The following is a 20,671-nucleotide window of genomic DNA, read 5'->3' on the forward strand; positions in this document are numbered from 1 at the left end:
CCACCTGTTGACCAGAAGTAGGAGTATCATCCTCTTCTTCCTCATCCTCACCATCTGTTGAGTCTGAAGCATCATCTTCAGATCGATCATCTTCATAACCGTTCCCAGTACTGGAATCCTCCAATATCTCATGCTCAAAATCAGGATCAGGATCATGATCAGCATTTACCTTCTTCTTGCCTTTATTAAGACCTTTGTGTTTAGCCCCATCATTCACCTTCACTGATTTCCCCTACAACCCAAAAATTACAGAGTTGATAGCAATTCAGTACACATAAACTGTAAAGAAACAAACAAACACACTTAACACAAACACATCAACTCACCACATCCTTTCTACCACCACCACTTCCACCTACTTCAGAAGACTTCCTCTTAGTCATTATCCAATCCTGCCATGTTAACACAAGCACTTACTCATCCATTTTCATACAACCAATGGAATCAATACACTTCATTTACACAATGATTTCGTCCTATATTCACCAATAGCTTTAAAAATGGGTTTCCAAACAGCTAAGATCAAACTCCAGAATAAGGGAGGACGTCAATTACCCTACTCATAAGCATAGAATTTAACATACTCAACATTCTTTCGATATATAAACTAAATAAGTGAGTATAAAACACATCCAACACCTCCTCATGCATGAATAACTAAATAAGAGAGTATAAAACACATCCAACTAAGATCCACAACAAACTTCAATTTTTTTGAGTCAAACCCTAATCACAAACCAGCTTTTTCCAAAGTTCGAAGGTAATAAATCGCAAAAACCATTATACACTAAACAATTTCGCCACAATTGACATTAACGGAATCGACATGAACAACACTAACCACAAACCCTAACTGACCTGCATTTCCCAAAATTAGAAGGTAATAACTTGCAAATAACATTAAATTCTACACAATTTGGCCAAAAATGACATGAATAACACTCGCAAACGCAAATTCATACTAACTCACACCCTACCACCGATCACGTTAAACACCCAAACAAATTCAACAAAACCCAGAACTTGCACAATTCAAAGACATACCTAATATGACAGGAATTCACCAATTCACTTCAATTATCCCACATCACAAGCTCTGATGAAGCCCTTGAAACACAAACGACGACGAAGGAGGTAAGAAGAGAAGAAACCAGAGAACTTAAGAGAGAGAAACAAATGGGTTAAAAGAGAGAGAAATAACTATCAGTAATAAAAAGTAAAAACTCATTTGCCTTTTCACTTCCTTTGCCTTTTCACTTCCTCCGTTAAATTTTAAAAAATAACGGGGTCAACATAAGGTCAACAATTTAAATAAAAGAAAGCTATTTTCATTTGTTGAGTCAGCCAGCCGAATTTACAAAAATGCCCTCCTATTTACAAACTTTGTAAATAGGGACTATGCGCCTAGATGCTTTTTTGGTTTTTTTATTAAAAAAAAATTAATAAATAAATAAATAAATAATTAAAAAAAACTTCTATAAATATACTAAAGTATCAACCGCTGATATCAACTTTCCTCTATACACGTGTCAACTTATTATAAAACATTTTCCCGCCCAAAAGTTTATTGCATGTTACAAAAAAATTATAACGTGATAATTTACATACATTTTACATAATTAAATAAGTAATTTAAATTTACAACACTAAACTAGTATGTCCTATAAAAGTGGGATATGAAGGATATAGTTGTACGTTTTTCTAATTATCCTTTTATAATGCATCATTTATATTGTCCATGTTATACTTACCGTACTTATCTCAATTAACTAATACTCCTATTTCCATGTTATATTATCATTGTTATTCAGGCTTACTAAGAATATTACTCTTTTCGATTTATATTCTTCTTCCTACTTTTGAATTTTTTTGTGAGATAAATTGCCCCAGTAAAAAAGAACAATATAAAGCGGCTAAAGTATCAATTACTTGGGACAATCAATTTGAATTCAATAAAACAAACAAATTAACAAATTTTATTTATTTAAACCGTGCATCGCATGGGAGATAAGCTAGTAAAAAATAAAAAATAAAACCACCTCCTTCAAATATATACTCCCTTTAAGTTTTTTTTTTTTTTTTAAAGGCAAACCATGTGTACACGGATAAGTTATCTTAACTCACATACAATTACAAACCAAACATAAAGACAATATCTAGGTTACTTACCTTGAGAAATTGATATATTAATGCAATTTTTTTTACCAGGTTTCAATAGGATACAATCATATAATACACTGATACATTCATACATCATTTAAAGGTATACAAGTCACAAAAATAACTGCATATAGTTTTTTATTCTAAATGTATACTTCATTATTCATTATGTTTCTTCTTTGAGCAACATGAATTCTATTAATATAATTTTTATTTTTACAAAACTACATACAATCTTACACTTTTTGTGAATCTACACTAATATGATTTAACATTTCCACAACATTACACATAGAAGGACGTTCGTAATGCCATTGGTTAGTGCACAAATTGGCAATCTTGAAAAATTCATAAACCTCATCTTCTCTCAAGTCTTTCCTAGGTACACTAATGTATAATACCTCAACATGTTTTCTTTCACCTATTTTTTTCTTAGCCCACTCCAACATCCAAATCTCACGTCCGTCCTCCCGAACGGGCATATTAGGCCGCTTACCTGTAGCCACCTCGAACATCAAAACTCCGAAGCTATACACATCACCTTTCATAGAAGCAGTCGGGCAACCCCCTAGGTACTCTGGAGGCATATAACCCATGGTCCCGGCGGCTTGGGTGGAAACATGGGAGTTAGCCCCTTCAATCCTCCTAGCCAAACCAAAATCAGCTATATGAGCCTCAAATTCATTATCTAATAACACATTACTAGCCTTAATATCTCTATGTACAATTGCAACATCCCGTCCATGCAAAAAAGCAAGCCCATTAGCCACCCCTTTAATAATCTTAACCCTCAAATCCCAAGACAAAGGACCCACCAAGAATTAAATGACAACGATGACATGTCTTGTAACCATTGGTCCCTTTCTCAACAAACTCATAAATAAGAACCCAATCCGAACCCGACACGTAATAACCTAAAATCTTTACAATATTCTGGTGACGAAGTCTCCCCAAGGTTTCCATCTCCGCCCTAAACTCACGAAGCCCTTGGAAAGCATCCTCGCCTAGCTTCTTAACCGCGACAGTGACACTAGAGGGTAGCTTAGCTTTATACACAAGGCCAAAACTACCATCCCCTATGATGAGCTTAGGATCAAACCCGTTCGTAGCTTCGAAGAGCTCAGGCATGGAGAGTTGGCAAAGAACCGGATCAAAAGAGGTGGAGATATAGGGCGAACCATCGACGGGTGGCAAGGTAGAGCGCGACACGGGGAGCTGGCTACGAGGGCGGCGGTGGTGGTTTAGTTTGCATTTAGCGCATAGGATCATGAGGAGGAGGGGGAGAGAGATAATAAGAATGAAGCAAGATAGTCCTGCAATGAAGAAATCAAGACGTTGATCCATTTTGGAGGAGAAATTAAAAATGGAAGCTAAGGATAGGATTAATAGTGTGAGTGAGAATGTTTTCAATCAATTGAGTGATCATAGTAAAAGAAAGGTAGGTTCGAGGAAGGTGTTAACTTTTGACTTTGTAAGTCAACAAGTCAACGGTCAGTGTTGTACCTTTTGCAATGAAGACAAACGAAGTGAGAATTTATGGGTGGTCTTCCAATTCTACTCTTTCCCTTCGTAGAGTACGAGTAACTTTTAAGCAATAGTTTGGACCATTTCTTTGTTTGTTCTTTGGCTTCCTAAGAAAATGTACGTGTAAGTTGTCTATGAGTCAATATACTTGTAAAAAGTTCGGTCATTATTTATTCACTAATAATAAATAAATTTGGTTGAATAAAAATTGTAAAATAAGCTCATTAACAAATTGAGCCTACCTTGAACATTTATGTGTTCTTAGCTCACAACAACTCAATTTTTTTAATTTATAAGTTCATTCATGTTTGTTTTTAAGTTGCTTAAAAATTGTGTTCAAACTCTTATTCTAAAGGAGGAAAATAGAGCTGACCCAGGTTACTCATAATGAGCTAACCCTGGTTACTCAACTGCCACTGAAAATTACTAATGTGCCCTTTGAGTAACAATTCATGTTACTCAAATTGAGTAACTTGGATTTACTAACCCAGGTTACTCATAATGAGTAACAAAGGTTGTTACTTAAATGGCAATGTGGTAAATACTTGCTTTAAAATACGCAATAATAATATTCTAAAGCACAGGTCAAGGAGAGAGAAAGCAAAAGCAATCGAAAGAAACCGGATTCTGTGGTGAAAGGTTCACCAAGAAGCCAAACAAAGCTACATCGGAGTCGCCGCCATGGTCTTCTTCCTCCTTAAGTCACCGGATCGCCATTATCTTCTTCCTCCGCAACCATTTTCGACGACTCTGTCATCGAGTTAAACAAAAACCCTAAGAATAGATAGAGAATAGAATGGCAAGGTTAACCCTAAATGGTAGGAGTGTTATCTTCTTCCACTAAATTTCCCCATTGAAGGCCGGTCTTGAGCTCCATTGAAAGTCATGAGCTCCATTGAAATCACTTCTTTCTCACCACCATTTCTACTCAATTTGAGTACAAAAAATTGTCCTAATTTGCCCTTACTAATGCCACTGAAAATTACTAATGTGCCCTTTGAGTAATAATTCATGTTACTCAAATTGAGTAAAATGGCCGTTATTACATGTTAAGGACGCAATAACACAAGCGTCCAATACCAATAATCTATCAACAATAAAGCTAAAAGTATCATTATTATCATACATAATATCCAAGAGATCTTGTAAATTAACTAATAGTCTAATGTCATCAGCTACATATGTGGTTATAACATACAAAGTAGTGAAGTACATTTATAAAGGCTCTATCTATTTATCGTCCTTGTTCAGAGGGTGAAAAGGAGTAATCCAATTCTAAATTTGGGTTGATACGGCTTCATTAGGTTCGATTCATATTCAAGTTCATTGTCAATAATCAACAGGAACAATATCTCATACTACGTATTATATTTCAATACGACTTGTTTCATTAATTCTTATAGCAATATAGCTGCTCCGATCATCTAACAATAACACAATTAAACACAATTGTTCTACCCGATTATAGGAAAACTATATCAATTGAAAGGTACTGTGAATAACAATTTGTAAGGAATAATTAAAATTATTTTGAGCCCAAATACAAGTAAAAAAATCTAGTCTGATCTCAGACATCCAAAGTAGTGAACATCACAACATTCACAAGCTCCCAAGCCAAATCAAAATCCTTTTCAAATAGAAGCCCAGAAAATTCTATATAAGCATAAAATTCAACACAAATAAATTCCTGGGAAATTTTAAAAATAAAATAAATAAATACTACTAAAATTTACAAAAGCCCAAAAAATTCTACTAAAAAAGAAACGGAGTATAATGGAACTTCTTTTTAAAGCCAATGAACGAGTAATCATTAATCGGAGTAATCGTTCCAAAACTTGAACAATCAAGCAAATTGGTAAATTTACAAATCCTTCCCACAGAAAATTACAAATCTTACATCTCGTACTTCTAACCTCTACTTTTTTTCTTGAAAAAAAAAAAATCATTCTGCAGGACAAGAATAATTGCAATGTACATTTGTCTAGTGTCTACTCCAACAGATAAAAATGAGGTTGCCTACAACTACAACAGTTGGCAAACCTATTCCTATTCGCTTCTCATTTTTACAACCTTAATGTGAAACAATTGAAACTACAGGTTAGATTAACAGTATGCATGATATCATTGATTAGTCAACAGCATAACTCCATTATCCATATCATTACCTGGTTGCCTGACGTCACGAGACTTCTTTGGAGCGCACACGACATTCTTAATGATAGAGAAATATAGATCAAATTCGGATTTCAATTTTACACAGCTTGCATCTATCCACTTCTCTGCTACACTTGTTGGTACACTATCTTGTGTATCTCTTTCATGTTCTTCAATAGCGGGTCTTATTTCATTGTACAAAGATTCAAGATTGGAGCTTGCATCAGTTTTCATTTCCTGCACAATAAACAAACATTGAGACAAAAACCCCGGAAAAAATATTTGTCTACAGCTAGTTATGATAACTCAAGTTCTTATAAGCTGGAATTCAGGAACAAAATAAACAGCTGTAATTGCTAAATTTGGAAACGTAGGTTGAGGATGCTAGCACTAAGCTCCATTCATACTTTGGGAGTGTACAGTCATCAGAAATTGTACAAAAAACAGCTAGAACCACTAGAAATAATCTAATAAGGAACCCGGAAGACTACTAATCTACACTTGCCAGATTTACCACCATATAATCCCAAAAAGAAGGTGAAAAAAGGCTGCAAAACCATGCAACATCAATTAAGTCAAAGACTGAACCCACATAATGTGGTATTAACCATTGGTAATGCAGCCCTGATAAAGCAAAGCAACAGTGACAACTCAGTATACATTAACGTAAGGTTGGGTAGTCAGGATGCATGGCATCACCACTCACCCGGTTACCCCCAACCAATTTAACTTAGTACAAAGATTTTTTTGTAAATGGCCACAAAAGACAAATTGCTTACAAAGGGTATGACAAGGCAGAATTAGTGAAATCATACACAAAAACAAGGTAGTAGTACGTTCGATTATTGTAGCCAAAATTTTAACAATACTCCAATGGAGCATACATATGAACTACTTAGACCTACTACATACTGCAAAAGCACATAGGCACCTAGAGTACACTTGCACAAGAAAGGTAAAAAAACACTTCACTTAACATCATAGACGGGTATGATTGAAAACCATCATGAGACTAAGAAAAATCAAAAGAATGTGTTAACACTAAAGCCTATTAGACCAGTCAGACGCAGCCAAGGAAAACTGAAAATTTATGGAAAAGCCAGTCAGAGCTCCAATTTATACCTCATACATCAGGATCTCTTGTTGTGCTTCTTTTGCTTCTAGAAGGGAGACAACATATTTAGCATTAAATTCCTTTTGTGCCAAATTTTTAGACTTCCCCTTGGGCAAACGTTTTAGCTTTTTCTTAGCTAGAGGATAGTTTCGGGAGATGGATGCAAGACCATTTGCTGGAATAGAAGCAAGTGGATCAATATTCAGCAGAGTAGAATCAATTTTATGATCAGCATCCATCATAAATTCAATTTTGGAGGAGTTTGTACTTGTAACCGTTTGCATTGAAGCTTCATCTTCAGCGGAGTCATACAGAGGAATTTTCTCAACGGAGTATCTGTGAAAAAAAAAAAAAAGCTGATAGGTTAATGTCTATATACATGATTTGACACTATCTAACTATCATATCGCCAAGTAAATTACTAAAAAGACATAGACTGATAGACCTACACAAAAAGGTAAGAACCATAACTGCATCCCTAGGGAGGGGCTCTGACAATAAACTACAGGTACTAATCAGCTTAAGTATGGAATATTCCAGAAAACCTAGCTCTAAAGAAATATCAGCATGAAAAATAAATTAGGAAAAATCATATGAAGTCTTTTATGCCTATTTAAGTCCTGGAGGACAGTAAGGAGAGAAAAAGATAGTAGTTGAATAAAATGTTGAATAGAAGCTTCAAACTAAAAAGGAAAAATGAGAAACAGATTGAGCAAGATCACTGGAAAACAATTTTGTCAACTTAAGATTTTCAGATTAGATATAAGCTACATAAAAAATATAAATAATAAATAATACAAAAATAGACAGTTGAAAGCTGCACACAAGACCGTTAGTGTCTGTAATCAGATCTTACCTGTCATCATCATCTTCCCACAGATACGTGTCTTCCTGTATGAACAAGAGAGTGAAAAAATTAGCTTAATAGAGCAATATAAGAACCTTTACATTGGAAGTAATATAAATCGGAAATGCAAAAATAAAAAACAGGTGACGACTACATTGACATATATTGCATCTTGCAAAAATGCAATCACCAACAGAACAGTATCTGCAGTGGAAAAACTCCGCTCCCTTTTATTTCAGAATTAACAGTAGAAGAAACCCGTCCTATTTACGTCTAGGCATTGCCTGATACGGGTGAATTTACCAAGATAGATAATACGGAGCCAATTTACTAGATTATTTGTCGCTAGCTGATATGAATTACATATCCTACAACAAAAAACTTGCCCATATCCATTCAAGAGATCTGAAACATCCCATTTTATTAAAATTATTTATGTACTGCGTTTAAGCGTTATTTTAAAATATATCTGAAGTTAAATACCATGAAATCAGCTTATGATTGCAACACATGAATCCTAGACAAAGGGTATAGCTCAATATTGCACTCATAACCTCCCAATCATCACTTATTTTACCTGGAAACCACGAGATTTTGCCCCGAGAAATCCAGAACAACTAGCAGCACCACAGAGACACCGCACCTTTGCACCACCGTACCATTCAAAGTTGTAATCATATGCTAGTTCTGTTCCAACTGAAATATCGTGCTTAGCAAATATGCCAACCCTTATTTCCCCCAACACTGTCCACTTCCTTGTTTCACAATTTGGATGACTGTGAAATCAAAGTAAAAGAGTGAATGCAGTGAGAGGATTATACTTGGATTGTACAAGTCACAAAATTATGTGTAAGTCTCACCATGAATGATTGATGAATCTAGCGAGGCTTCCCTTCCTAGTTGCATCAATTGATTCGAAGGCATTAAGAGATATAATGTATGCATCCTTGAGACCTTGACGTGAGAAAAATTCCCGAGTTTTATTAAGCAACCTCCAACCAACAACAGCAGGTTTTCAAGGAACTTAAATTCAAATTTACCAATGCCAAAGATAAACAACATACCTTGGGTTTCATAAGCTTGAGCTCTACTCTTAGCTTCTTTCCATGAGATTACTTCACCACAATATTCAATGATGAACTGTCCAGCCTGAGGGATTGAGCAAAGGAGTTAGATGGATTGAAAAATGAAATAGATTGTGAAAAATGAGATTCCGGTGGCACTTCATTGACACCAAAGTATAACAAATAACTAACGCAAGTAAGAAAAACTGCACATACATTTAATTTTAACGGATTATCCACATACATTTAAGTTCACCTATCCACATACATTTAAGTTCACGGATTAATTATACAGATATTGAGTTCCGTCATGAATTCACTTTAAAAAAATCAATATAGAAAGACATAATAAAAAGTGTGAGGTCATCAAAAGCAGTAGAGCAACCTCATTCTTAGGTAGGAACACTTTCAAGAGTCACACGCAGAAAAGGACACACTGGCCATCAGAACCCGATCATACAGCGTTGGTAAAGTAACTTAAGTAAAAAAACAGAGTAAGTCAACAGTAAAATGATGGAAAGTAGTTTAAGCTTTTAAATGACCAATACCTTAATTTCTTCATCAGCAAGAAGACCCCATCCACGACCATTGGTTGTGAATAACTTGGTTTTTGCATATTCACATTTCTGAAATTTCTGTAAAGAAAATGCATATCAGGAATTGAAAGAAGAAACAGAATTTTGTATTATGGGTATACATAGCACAGATAATTCTTACAGAGACTTGTTGTTAGCAATGGTAAAAGCTGACTGCATAGTACCCAACAAAAGAAAGTTGACTACATGACAATTTCTAAGAAACTATGTGAAGAGGGGATAAATTACAGCATCCCAGCAACGCTTTACATCATAAAATGAAACTCAGAAACTCCAATACAATGGCACCAAGGGGAGCGTGCCCGTCATTAGTGCCATTATGATCTAAATAAAATTTATCTGCACAGTCAGCCAGAGTATTTCCTTCCCTACTTTTTCAAACTCTTTCTTTGTTCCAGGTGAGCAGATATGCTTATTTTAGAAGCCCAATTTGGAACGAAGAAGTAAAGATATCACAAACAAACATCCTAATGACATAATAGATGATGATGGGAAGCACAGCAAATCACCTGATTCTTACAAACTACACCACAAGGGCAATAACCAGGAGTGCACTCTGTACTGGTATGTACATTCAAACATCCATCACCGCAAGCACTCTCAGGGTCACTAGGATTGAATTTGCATTCACAAATGACAATATCTTCCTCTTTCTGCTTCTTATGCCTAAAAAACATATAAAATGTTAATGGTAAAAATTGATTGTCACAAAATAAGAACACAAACACATGGATAACAATACCAAAAATGACAATAGCAACGAGATAAGAAAATAGTAGGTAACACCACCACATGCATGGTCAAAGAGGATCCAATAAGTTCACACAACAAAGTTAGCCATACAAATTACAATTGAAATTACAACAATCAATCACTAAATTCACAACTATAGAGGTCAACTTACAACCCATTCAATCGAAATACATTATAGATAAAGAGAACATATTTCTCTGTAACAATTGCACTTTGTTGAACATGAAAATGGATGTCTATGAGCATCAAATTGACAGGTCGCCAACAAGTGAGAATGATTAGAGAGGAATTTGAAACTTGCAACTTTAGACAAGTGATAAACAAGTAAGGCCCGAGCAGATCAGATTTATTATTATAATCATTAAATATTATTCAGTATTAATTATTATTATTATTATTATTATTGTTGTTGTTGTTGTTGTTGTTGTTGTTGTTGTTGTTGTTGTTATTGTTAATATTATTATTATTATTAAATATTAATTATTTGTTATTATTATTATTAATTATTAATTATTTATTATTATTATTATTAAATATTAATTATTATTATTATTATCTTTAAATATTAGTTATTATTTTTAAATATTAATTTTTATTATAAAAAATCAATTATTATTATTATTATTATTATTAAATATTAATTATTATTATAATAATAATTATTAAATATTAATTATTTATTATTATTATTAAATATTAGTTATTATAATTATTATAATTCAATATTAATTATTATTTTTAAGCTGAGTAGAGAAATTGAAGCACAGCAGAGCAGCTCTAAATAACAGGGCCTAAGGTTGTTAATATGCAATTTGTTATTCTGCTCCTATCATTACATCCTTGTTTCTTCTCCTCACAGCTTCACACCACAATAAACTAAAGATTTTTCCACTTTTCCTTAGGTGAAAGACAAATATAGACCATAAAATAGTCATGAAGTGAGTAACCAACTAGCAAGGAGCACCCATCACTACATAATTAAAATTGATTCTTATAGGAGGGAGGCAAAATGCACTTTAACAAATCATTCAAAATCAATAATACCATATCAAGTCATCACTCTTATGTTTCTAACAAGACCCCAACCTAGGATGAGGTAAGGGAAGGTAAACAAATGCAGCCTTAAATGCAGAAAGGTTTTTATGTTAAACTCTTGATCAAAGGCAACAAACCAAACTACTAATTAAAAGCACTAAAAAAAAAAAAAAGTAAGAATGGAGAGAGTCATGTGCAATAGTCAGCTAAGTTATCACTATTCAATTCATTGTAATGATTAATGAAAAGTTGAAACACTGCCCTCAAAAGATATAGAATCAACTGCAGATATAGCGATATAGCGAGATCACAGTCAAACACAACAAATTAGAATTCTATAATAAACATTTCTATTTTCCATTTCTATAGGGAGTAGCATTTTCTTCTAATTCTTAGAAACACCCAATCTACCAATTACCAATATTCTATTATAGATAAGTAAACAGTTCCAGTGTGAATTTGCCTAGTGATAGATGAATATAGGTGCTAAATGTTCAATGCATTCAGAAGCGTAAAACTTATACATTCTACTAACAAACATATTAGAGTCCATACATTTCTCTTCTAGCACATTAAACAATTCTACACGTGTCCCTCCTTGGCTCCTTCAAAGAGGTGATACAACCCGAGATACTTGATACTGTTCATCTAAATCATTTTAGGAGGTAAGAAATTCAGGGCAAGATATCAAGGAGGGAGGCATACAAGGTCTTAGGTAATAGCATATCCTTTTTTTTTAAAAAAAAAAAATGTAGCAAACAAGAACAAGTACAGGATGGCTAACAAAAGGGTGAAGAAAACAATTGTATCAGCCACAAATAGGGCATATTAACTGTTATACCAATGATTGGACAAAAAGTGAGAAAGCACACATTTAGATTAGTGAGGGCTACAGTGGAATCATTAAACTTGATCAGGTGAGATGCATCAAAGATGGAAAAGCCCTAGATGAGCTTCACATCAAGGAAAGATGGCAAAGCTTCTTAATCGGCCTAAATATAGACACGTCAGCCCAGATAAGCACAATGATAGGACCTACTTTAAGTCCATTCCTTTTCACAATAATAACAAGCTTAAGAACAACAATCCAAGGAGCATTACCATGGTGTACGTTATTTTCTGATTACAGTTTCAGTGTATGAGATTCCAAGACTAAAGAAGGTGCCAATGACAAGTTATAAAATAAGGAGGGAAACCTTAAAATCAATGGATTTCTTGTTTTGAAGAAATAAATAGAACTTGAGTAAGTTAGAGGACATGTGATCTACCACAGACCTTAAGATATTACTGGAGAAGATAATAAAATGAAAGTACAGTGTCTCAAATATTTGGGGTTATATAGGTAATGGAGAGACTGATTAATCAGTTATCCATTGTAAATTGGTGCCTCCTATGGAGAATGCCTAATAGGTTCTCAACCATAATAAATACCATTAAATATCATGGGTGCTGCTCAGACTCATTACGCTCAAGCTCATGTGAGACCATGAATTAAGAGATGGAGTCAAGAATGAAAGGATAAGAGATAAGGTGGGAATAGCTTCTATAGATGAAATGCTGCTATAAACGAGACTAAGATAGTATGTATAGGTTAAGAGGAGAAGAGGCAAAGTCAGACAAAAAGGGATCTAGCCTTGCTAAAGTTTACAAAAAACATGGCCCTGTATAGAAATAAATAAAAATTAGGATTCAAGCATGATATTTACCCTTTCCTCTTGCTTTGTAAGTTGGGAGAAATGATTTTAAATTTATAATAAGTAAAGGTGAAAGGATTGCAAGAGAAGAAATGATGAACCCAAGAAGAATTGAAATGATAATAAGTCTACGTCTACTCGTCAAAGACATGGTCCTTGATAGGAACAAATGGGAGGTCAAATTGATGTAGTTGATAAGAAAAAAAAGTAAAAACTTAAGAAGCGATGGGGAAAAAACAAGAAGAGAGAGAGAAAGACTAAGATGGTTTGGATATATTAGGAGGTAGACAGATGCCCTTACTAGGAGGATTTATAAAATCTACTTTAAGGGATTGCAACATTTATATAACTAGGAATCTTGGCAAAAGACTTCTTGTTAAGTACTACGCTCAGTGAACATGGCATAGAACACACTTATTCAAGGACCAATAAGACAAGATCACATCAGAAGAATTTGGACTTCAGAAGTTCAGATTAGAGCTCTTTATCCCCAGAAATCTGCAGTGATAACCCTTTTCCAATAATAGATACTTCTAAATCCCATGCAACAGCCAATATGTCTATCTTTATTCACCTCTCCAAATAGAAGCCTTACTTTTGTCCTTACTTAGGATACTTTTGTTGATCAAAGTTTGAAAAGCCTAAACTACGACTGAAGAAAAGAAATCACATCACCTTTATTAAAGTCCTTACTTCTCACCATACTCACATCATCTCCAATTAACAAATGAGCTGAGCAAAGCATGCTAAATGCTTTTAACAAGGAGCACCAGTTAAAACATAATTACTAAATAAACTTTCTGAAAATCACTGGACTTCCCAACCATGTTTATTTAATAAGTAATACCTATCAGCAACATTCTTTTCCATCTCGCTATACAAGTATACAATCCTCAACCCAAAGACTAGAATCATCTTGCATTTCCCATAGGTAAACTAGTAGAGCAACACATGTGATCATAGCAGTGTTACCCAATTCATCAGTATGAGATTCAGTACAGGTTTGTAATTCACTACCCAATTAATTTTATTGGACCAAAAAAAGTACCAATTCACTAGTATAATTCTCCTTTTAGTTCACGAGGGGGTGGAATAAATTAGGTAACGATGGGATCAAAGAGGATGAAGAAATTCAGAAATTAGGTAACGATGGGATCAAAGAAGTTCAGGGTGCATTTCAGCTTTACTATCATGTGAAAAAATATATATATATATATATATATATATATATATATATATATATATATATATATATATATATATATATATATATATATATATATATATATATATATATATATATATATATATATATATATATATAATGTTCAGTTGGAGAGGGTTTCTTCCAAGTGTAGTACTCCAACAAGTTTACTCCCTTAAATAAAAGTCAAAATTGTAGTACTTGTTAATCTCCTATGAAACAATTTATATTTAGTATAGTACTTAAGTAATTTGAAGATTGCATATTGATGTCTCATTATACAAGTAATTACACCCTAATGAGAATAGATATGATTCTCCATAAAACCGTCATGTCTCTCCTCCAACAAACCATTCTCTAATTCTCTATCATGGGCCATGGCAACTACTCATAGCTAAAGCCACCGCGTTTCTGAATATATGTGACAAATCTACGCGGACAAGGCTAGAAAATCAATCATTTCCATTACATTTTTTTACTATGTAATAGATACGTACTGCTTACTAATTTTGCTTAACACTTTTGATCAACCTATTAGATAAACCATTAACAAGTGACAACTATCCCATAATAGCCAACCATTACCAGCTGAAATAAAAAGTTAATAGCTAGTAAAACAAATAGACCGATGAATATACCCAAGTAAGCAATCATTGGAGATTGTCGCATTCCAAAGGCAATAAGGCATGTGGAGGTGGAGGGTGAGGTGATAAACCATGCAGTGTGGAGGTATGTAAAATGGAGAGGTGACTGAACAGGTTATACAAGAAAGATCGAAAACCACGTTGCTTGGAATCCAATCTATTAATAAGCCAAATTACAGATTCCTTTGTTCAATAAATAATCTATATAATTCATGGAACCAAACAAGAATTGCTTAATAAATGAATGTCTAATTTACCAAATCGCGATGATACTCTACATTATGGACCTTCATCAACATATACGGAGTATTTAAAAATGAAAAGGATAGGGCCAAGATATCTCACTTCCTATATGAAAATTCGTTTTGATCAATGTGTATGTATCCGATTTCTTGGCAGGCCTGTCCCTGAGCCAGGGCACGATGGGAGGCCGTCCCCGGGAAAAAAGATCCATTTTCATAGTTTCGTCCTAGCATCAAAGGGTTATAAACAAATTCCTGCAATTAATTTGACTCAATTATCAAATTAGGCTCGAAAAATCACATAAATTTCCCTTAGCTTCATCATAGCAATATTCCAGCAACAGCATTGCTCATTAAAATCATCATAAATTCAGCGTTAACAATCAACAGTTTAATCCATCATAGAAGAACCCTAAATTGACTATACTGATAATTGAAACCCTAGATTGCGAAATTTATATTCGAAGGTTGAGAAAAGAAATAAACATATTACCTCAGAAGCTGCTTAAATGGCGGAGAGAAAGCTCAGAAGCCGCTTCAATGGAGAATTCAGAGTACGCTTCAATGGCAGAGAGTACAGAAGAAATAAAAATGAAAAGTTCCAACAGTGAATAAAATTGACGAGGAATAAGGTGAAGTAGCGGTTTTGCCCACACTTTTGCGATATCATTTGTGTTATTACAGATATAAACTTGTATTTTCTCAATATTAGGAACTGCCATATCTATACAATACTAAAAAGGAAATACATGCTTTGGGCTTAAAGGGTATTGACACAGTAGATTGGTCTCATATATTTCCCTTTATGTCCCAAGACTCCTAACTCCCATATTCCCTTTCCCTTTTTTCTTTCTTATATTTTTATAATTGTTTTTTAATTCATGAGCTAATACTTATCTCAAAGGTGAGAAATATTGATGAGTGAATCTGTAGATATGTGTTCTTTTATGAATATCGTACCAAAGAAAAACAAAAGATTGAGAAATGTTACATAGTCATTTTCTAATTTAATGACCCCACGCTTAAAGCTGTGATGCACGGAAACGGCTAATTTAACTGACGTACCGTCTTCGAAACGTTTCGGAAATGTATCACATTTCGAAACGCGTTTCGAAACGGTTTACTGAGTTTCCTAAATTTTGGATACGCGTCTCATAATTTGGAAGTTTGGAAACCCTTAGGAAACTCAATTCTCACTATAAATAAGCGTTTCCCTTTAAAAAAACCAATTAAACCCTTGATTTTACCTATTACGAGCAGTAGAGCAGCAATTTCATAGTTCTCCTTTGCCGACTTGCCGTTTCCATAGTTGCCGACCCTTGTTTGCCGCCGTCACCGTGTTGCCGGAACAACATCGAGGTAATTACCAATTACCACCGGCCGATTTCTGTATTTTGGTGTCAATTTTGATTGTGATCCGTTCGATTTTTATATTTCTGGTTTTGGTTTTCAATCTTTGATCTTGATCGGTGCTCTCCACTGCTCCTTGATTGCCTTGATAGAAATAGTATGCTTTTTTAGTTTTTTGTTTGGTAGTGAGTAGTCTGAGTACATTGATTTTATATAATGGAGTAGTGGAGTACAGGAGTAGTATTACACGTGTTTTATAGAATGCTTAGTACTACTTTTTTATTTAAATTTTTAATGTATCTTTTCAAGCAATTCAATTTTATATAATTGTGTATACTAGAGTAGTGGAGTAGTATTACATGTGTTTTGCAATTTTATGTGCTTTATTGATTATTGAGAATATAATTAATTGAACAATTATATATTTTTTTTATGTCAAGTAGGAGAAGTTTATTTAAGCTTATTGTCGTTGAACATGTATTTTCCGTGTCCCCGTTTCCCATGATTTTAAAAAATCCGTTTCCCCGATTCCCCGTTTCCCCGTTTCCGTTTCCGTTTCCCGTTTCTGTGCAACATAGGCTTAAAGTTTTGATGATATTTTTCTATGATTTGGTTTAATTTTGTGTTTGAAATGTGATTAATGAATATTAATCTTTTTTCTAATTTAGTGTTAAATTTAAAACACGTGAACTAAGAAAAAAAAGAGGAAGTATTTTGTCAAAATCTGCACCGCTTTGGCCGCCGCCAACACTTAGATTGTTGATCGTAAAAGGGTTAGTGTTCATTTGGTCAGTAGCTCTAAAATTTGATTTGAATTTGAGTTACTTTGGAGTTGAAATGAGGAATGTTGTTGATTTTGATTGTTGTTTTTAGTATTTTGTTTAGATGATTGTGAATAATTGGGTATGTTGAATTGTGGATTTGTTTGCTTACTTGATTTTGTTGAGTTTTAGCTTGCATTTTATAGTTGAAGTTGAAATTAATGTGAATTAAAGATAAGAATTGATGTTGAAATTAGGATGTATGTAATTTGAATTTTTTCTCAAATTGTGAGTTGAAATTAGACTACATTTGTTTCTTTGTTTATCAAAATGAAGTGTTTATTAAGACACATCCTTTGCTAGTAACTCAAATCAAAATATTGGAAGTACGTGTTCAATTTAGATTATTTCGAACATAATCAGTACTACGGAGTATTATTTTAAAACAAGAAAGTTTAAAAGAAATTTGGAGTGCCATGTTATCTTTTTTGTTTTTTCATTTTTTAAAATTTTTTTTAATGAGGAAGCAATTATCCTCCTTAATTTTCAGTTTTTTGTTTTAAAAAACCAATCTTTTTCAGTTCATTCACACGACGCTTCGTCAATTTACAACAACCTTTTTTTTTCTTGTTTTTTTTAGTGTAAGGAAGCAGTTATCGTTTTCTTTTTTTTTTTTCTAAAACAATCTTTTTCAGATTCATATAGATGACGCTTCATCAATTTATATATACATCTCCTCCCTTCAACAATATCAGTTTTTCTATTCTTCATTTCAATTTAAGGTCTGAGTTTCATCTTTCTTATGTTCTTCCTACTGCAATTATAAATTTCAGATTTGAATTTAATTTCTTATTTTGTTGTTTAGTAGTTTATTTATTTTTGGTAAGGTTTTCGTTGGAAAAACTATTCTCAATTCTTTTGTCTTCAAAAATAAATGTATCCTGTAAGGTTTTCTAATTTTACCTTAAATTTTATTTTGATTGTGGCTTCTTAATTTTTTGGTTTTGATTTTTCTTTTTTCAGGAAATATGAAAGCTGATCGTTCTCTCTCCTCTCTTATCGGCACCCCTCTCATTATCTATCCTAGTAATTCCTTAATTTACTTACGAGTACAAAATTTAACGTCAGTTTTATTTACAGTCGCTTTTTTCAGTTTTAAAGTTTTTCTTGTCTGCGTTTAATTTATTCGTTAAAGAAAGAATATTTAAAATTAATGAACCGAGATATCCGGTGCATATCCATGATGACTTGGAATGACAGATTCTATGGTGGAAAAAAACTCTTAAATGTCAGACTTATTGAGTGGATTTTTCAGGGGTTAATACCAGTGAATAAACAAGTAAACACTTCTTAATTCTTATATATGCCTACGTCTTTTTCATTTTTGGGTTTCATTAGGCTAATTCAGCATGATGAGTTTTCATTTGTTTTAAGGCCTTGTGTTTGGCCTGTTTGCTATATTGTTTATGTATTATGCATTTTAGTTACTCATAATTTAGTTTAGGACTTACATGAGTATATATCAGTCCTATATCATGCCTTGAACTTCAGAGGTATTGCTTTTTTTTCCCCCTAGATCTTCTTAATTGCTGAAATCTTCAAATTTAATTATTTATAAATCTAAACTATTTATATTATGTATTGCAGGTGTGTATTACGATTTACAAGAACAATTGGTCTTCGAGAATAAAACAATGGGTCATTTGCTAAAATACTAAGGAAAAATTAGAAATAATAATCCCAACACTTAGTCGCGGGGCGGGTTGTATGGCTTTATTCTATTCTTCTTATTATATATGAACTCATTATATATGATGTTGAAATCCCATATTATTTGAGTAATATTTTTTTTTAATAAAAAATTACTATACAATAAACAGTCGTGCATCGCACGGGTTAAAAACTAGTTAGATTAAAGACGTGTTTGGCACTAGTTTTAGAATAAGAAGTAGCTTTTACTCTTTTAACGATTATTTAAAAATAAATTGAGTGTTTAATATTTAGCAAAGTAGTGGTCAAGGTAGTTTAGTTGTAGAGGTAACTTATATCAAAAGCTTAATTATTAGCTTAAAATTAAAAGTAGTTGTTAATTGAGTAATAATTTAGACTATACTTTTAAAAAAAATTAAATAAATTGAATATGTAACACCTAATTAACCGTTAATATATCGAACATTCATATTTTAATTATCTATGTTTACGGCTAACAGTTACTTGCACAGCTTACGACTATCACCACAACTAATAGCTACCTCTACAACACGTCAAATCTTACGAACTACTGAGTATCTTTTATTTGTTTTGTAAGTTAAAAAATAATGAAAATTTCATATTTGGAAAGCGCATATTAATACGAATTGCATTTAATGATATCTCATTATGACAATTTTATCTAACAGATTAGTGTAAAATTAAGGTCAAATTTTGGTCAATTATGAAAACCATGTTAGATCTAATAAAAACAAAATTCAAATCATGTGAACTAACATAACCTAACAATTCGAAATAATTCTTCTCAACTAAGTTTGAAGTCTTTGAACTGAGGAACAAAGGGCAGAGACATAGACGAAATTTGATCTTGATTTAACCAACTAAAATGATTGGCATCCACTAAATTATATAACAGCATGTTTTGTGTGTGGTTGACCATACGGTGTGGCCAGCTATCACACAAGTAACCCCTTTGACCTAGTAACCCCTAACCAACCTAGTAATCCCTCCGACCTAGTAACCCCAGACCAACCTAATAACCCCTCCGACGAAGTAACCCCTCTGAGCTAGTAACCCCTAACCGACCTAGTAACCCCTACCCGACCTACTAACCCCTAACCGACCGAGTAACCCTGACCAAGTAACCCCTAACCGACCTAGTAACCTGACCGAACCCTAAAACCATACTTCAAATCAAAACAATGTACAACAATAAAAACCCAATCAAAACAAGCTGTAGCGCCACGATTCTTTGTTGTTCGATTATCCTCATCCAACAACGGAAACTTTGCCAAGTAAGTCAGCAAATGCTTCACCCGATCAACAGAAAAATTCTGCAATAATTAATCTATCAAACTTCGATGCAGCAAGGTTGGAGGTGTTCGAAATCGACGGGGAGATGGTTGCGACGGCGCAAACGCAGGATGCAGAGGAAGGGGTTTATGGTGGTCTTAAGGAGAGAAAAATTGAAGGTAGAATTGGAAAAAGGAAAGCTGAGTTATTGTAATGGAGGATGAAGAAGGGGATTCAAGAGAAGGGATTGGAGAGAAGTAGCGTAAGGAAGAAAAAGTAGCAGCAAATTCATGGTTGAAGGTTGGGAGGAGAGAGAAAATCTTGAAAAGCGGGAAAAATGGCAGAAGAATGGAGATGAAAACAAGGGAAGGAGTGTATGGTGTTGCCGTGTTGGTGTGAGGTGAGGAATTCAAGACAAAAATTGTGGCTGGCCACACGGTGTAGCTAGCCACATATGAAAGTTTATGATTATATAAGGTTTTAATTTTATCAAAAGTATTATCTAAATTGATGCACTCTTTACACA

The 20,671-nt window shown here is 33.6% G+C and overlaps 1 protein-coding gene, 1 long non-coding RNA gene and 1 pseudogene across 3 annotated transcripts; 1 reads left to right on the forward strand and 2 right to left on the reverse strand.

The window, feature by feature from the left end:
* Nucleotides 1-2,256: 2,256 nt before the first annotated feature.
* Nucleotides 2,257-3,596, reverse strand: LOC145585163 (leucine-rich repeat receptor protein kinase EMS1-like; annotated as a pseudogene).
* A 1,906-nt stretch (nt 3,597-5,502) lies between these two features.
* Nucleotides 5,503-15,768, reverse strand: LOC145585164 (histone-lysine N-methyltransferase ASHH1-like). 2 transcript variants are annotated; one of them, XM_081641895.1, is made up of 11 exons: nt 15,525-15,768; nt 15,135-15,286; nt 9,969-10,125; nt 9,412-9,498; nt 8,864-8,948; nt 8,660-8,753; nt 8,377-8,575; nt 7,809-7,843; nt 7,221-7,288; nt 6,961-7,127; nt 5,503-6,075 (listed from the first exon to the last, which is right to left on the reverse strand). In XM_081641895.1, the coding sequence occupies exons 2-11, from the start codon at nt 15,263-15,265 to the stop codon at nt 5,806-5,808; spliced, it is 1,293 nt and encodes a 430-aa protein (XP_081498021.1). In that variant the 5' UTR covers nt 15,266-15,286; nt 15,525-15,768; the 3' UTR covers nt 5,503-5,805. The 2 variants fall into 2 exon arrangements, with proteins under 2 accessions (XP_081498021.1, XP_081498020.1); XM_081641894.1 differs by having other exon boundaries at nt 6,961-7,288.
* A 505-nt stretch (nt 15,769-16,273) lies between these two features.
* On the forward strand, nt 16,274-18,916 carry LOC145585165 (uncharacterized). Its single transcript, XR_014100577.1, has 3 exons — nt 16,274-16,390; nt 18,166-18,228; nt 18,790-18,916. It is a non-coding gene; the product is annotated as an uncharacterized LOC145585165 (long non-coding RNA).
* Nucleotides 18,917-20,671: the final 1,755 nt, after the last annotated feature.

Source organism: Chenopodium album, chromosome 16 (genome assembly GCF_948465745.1).
Source record: "Chenopodium album chromosome 16, dcCheAlbu1.1, whole genome shotgun sequence".
NCBI lineage: Eukaryota > Viridiplantae > Streptophyta > Magnoliopsida > Caryophyllales > Amaranthaceae > Chenopodium > Chenopodium album.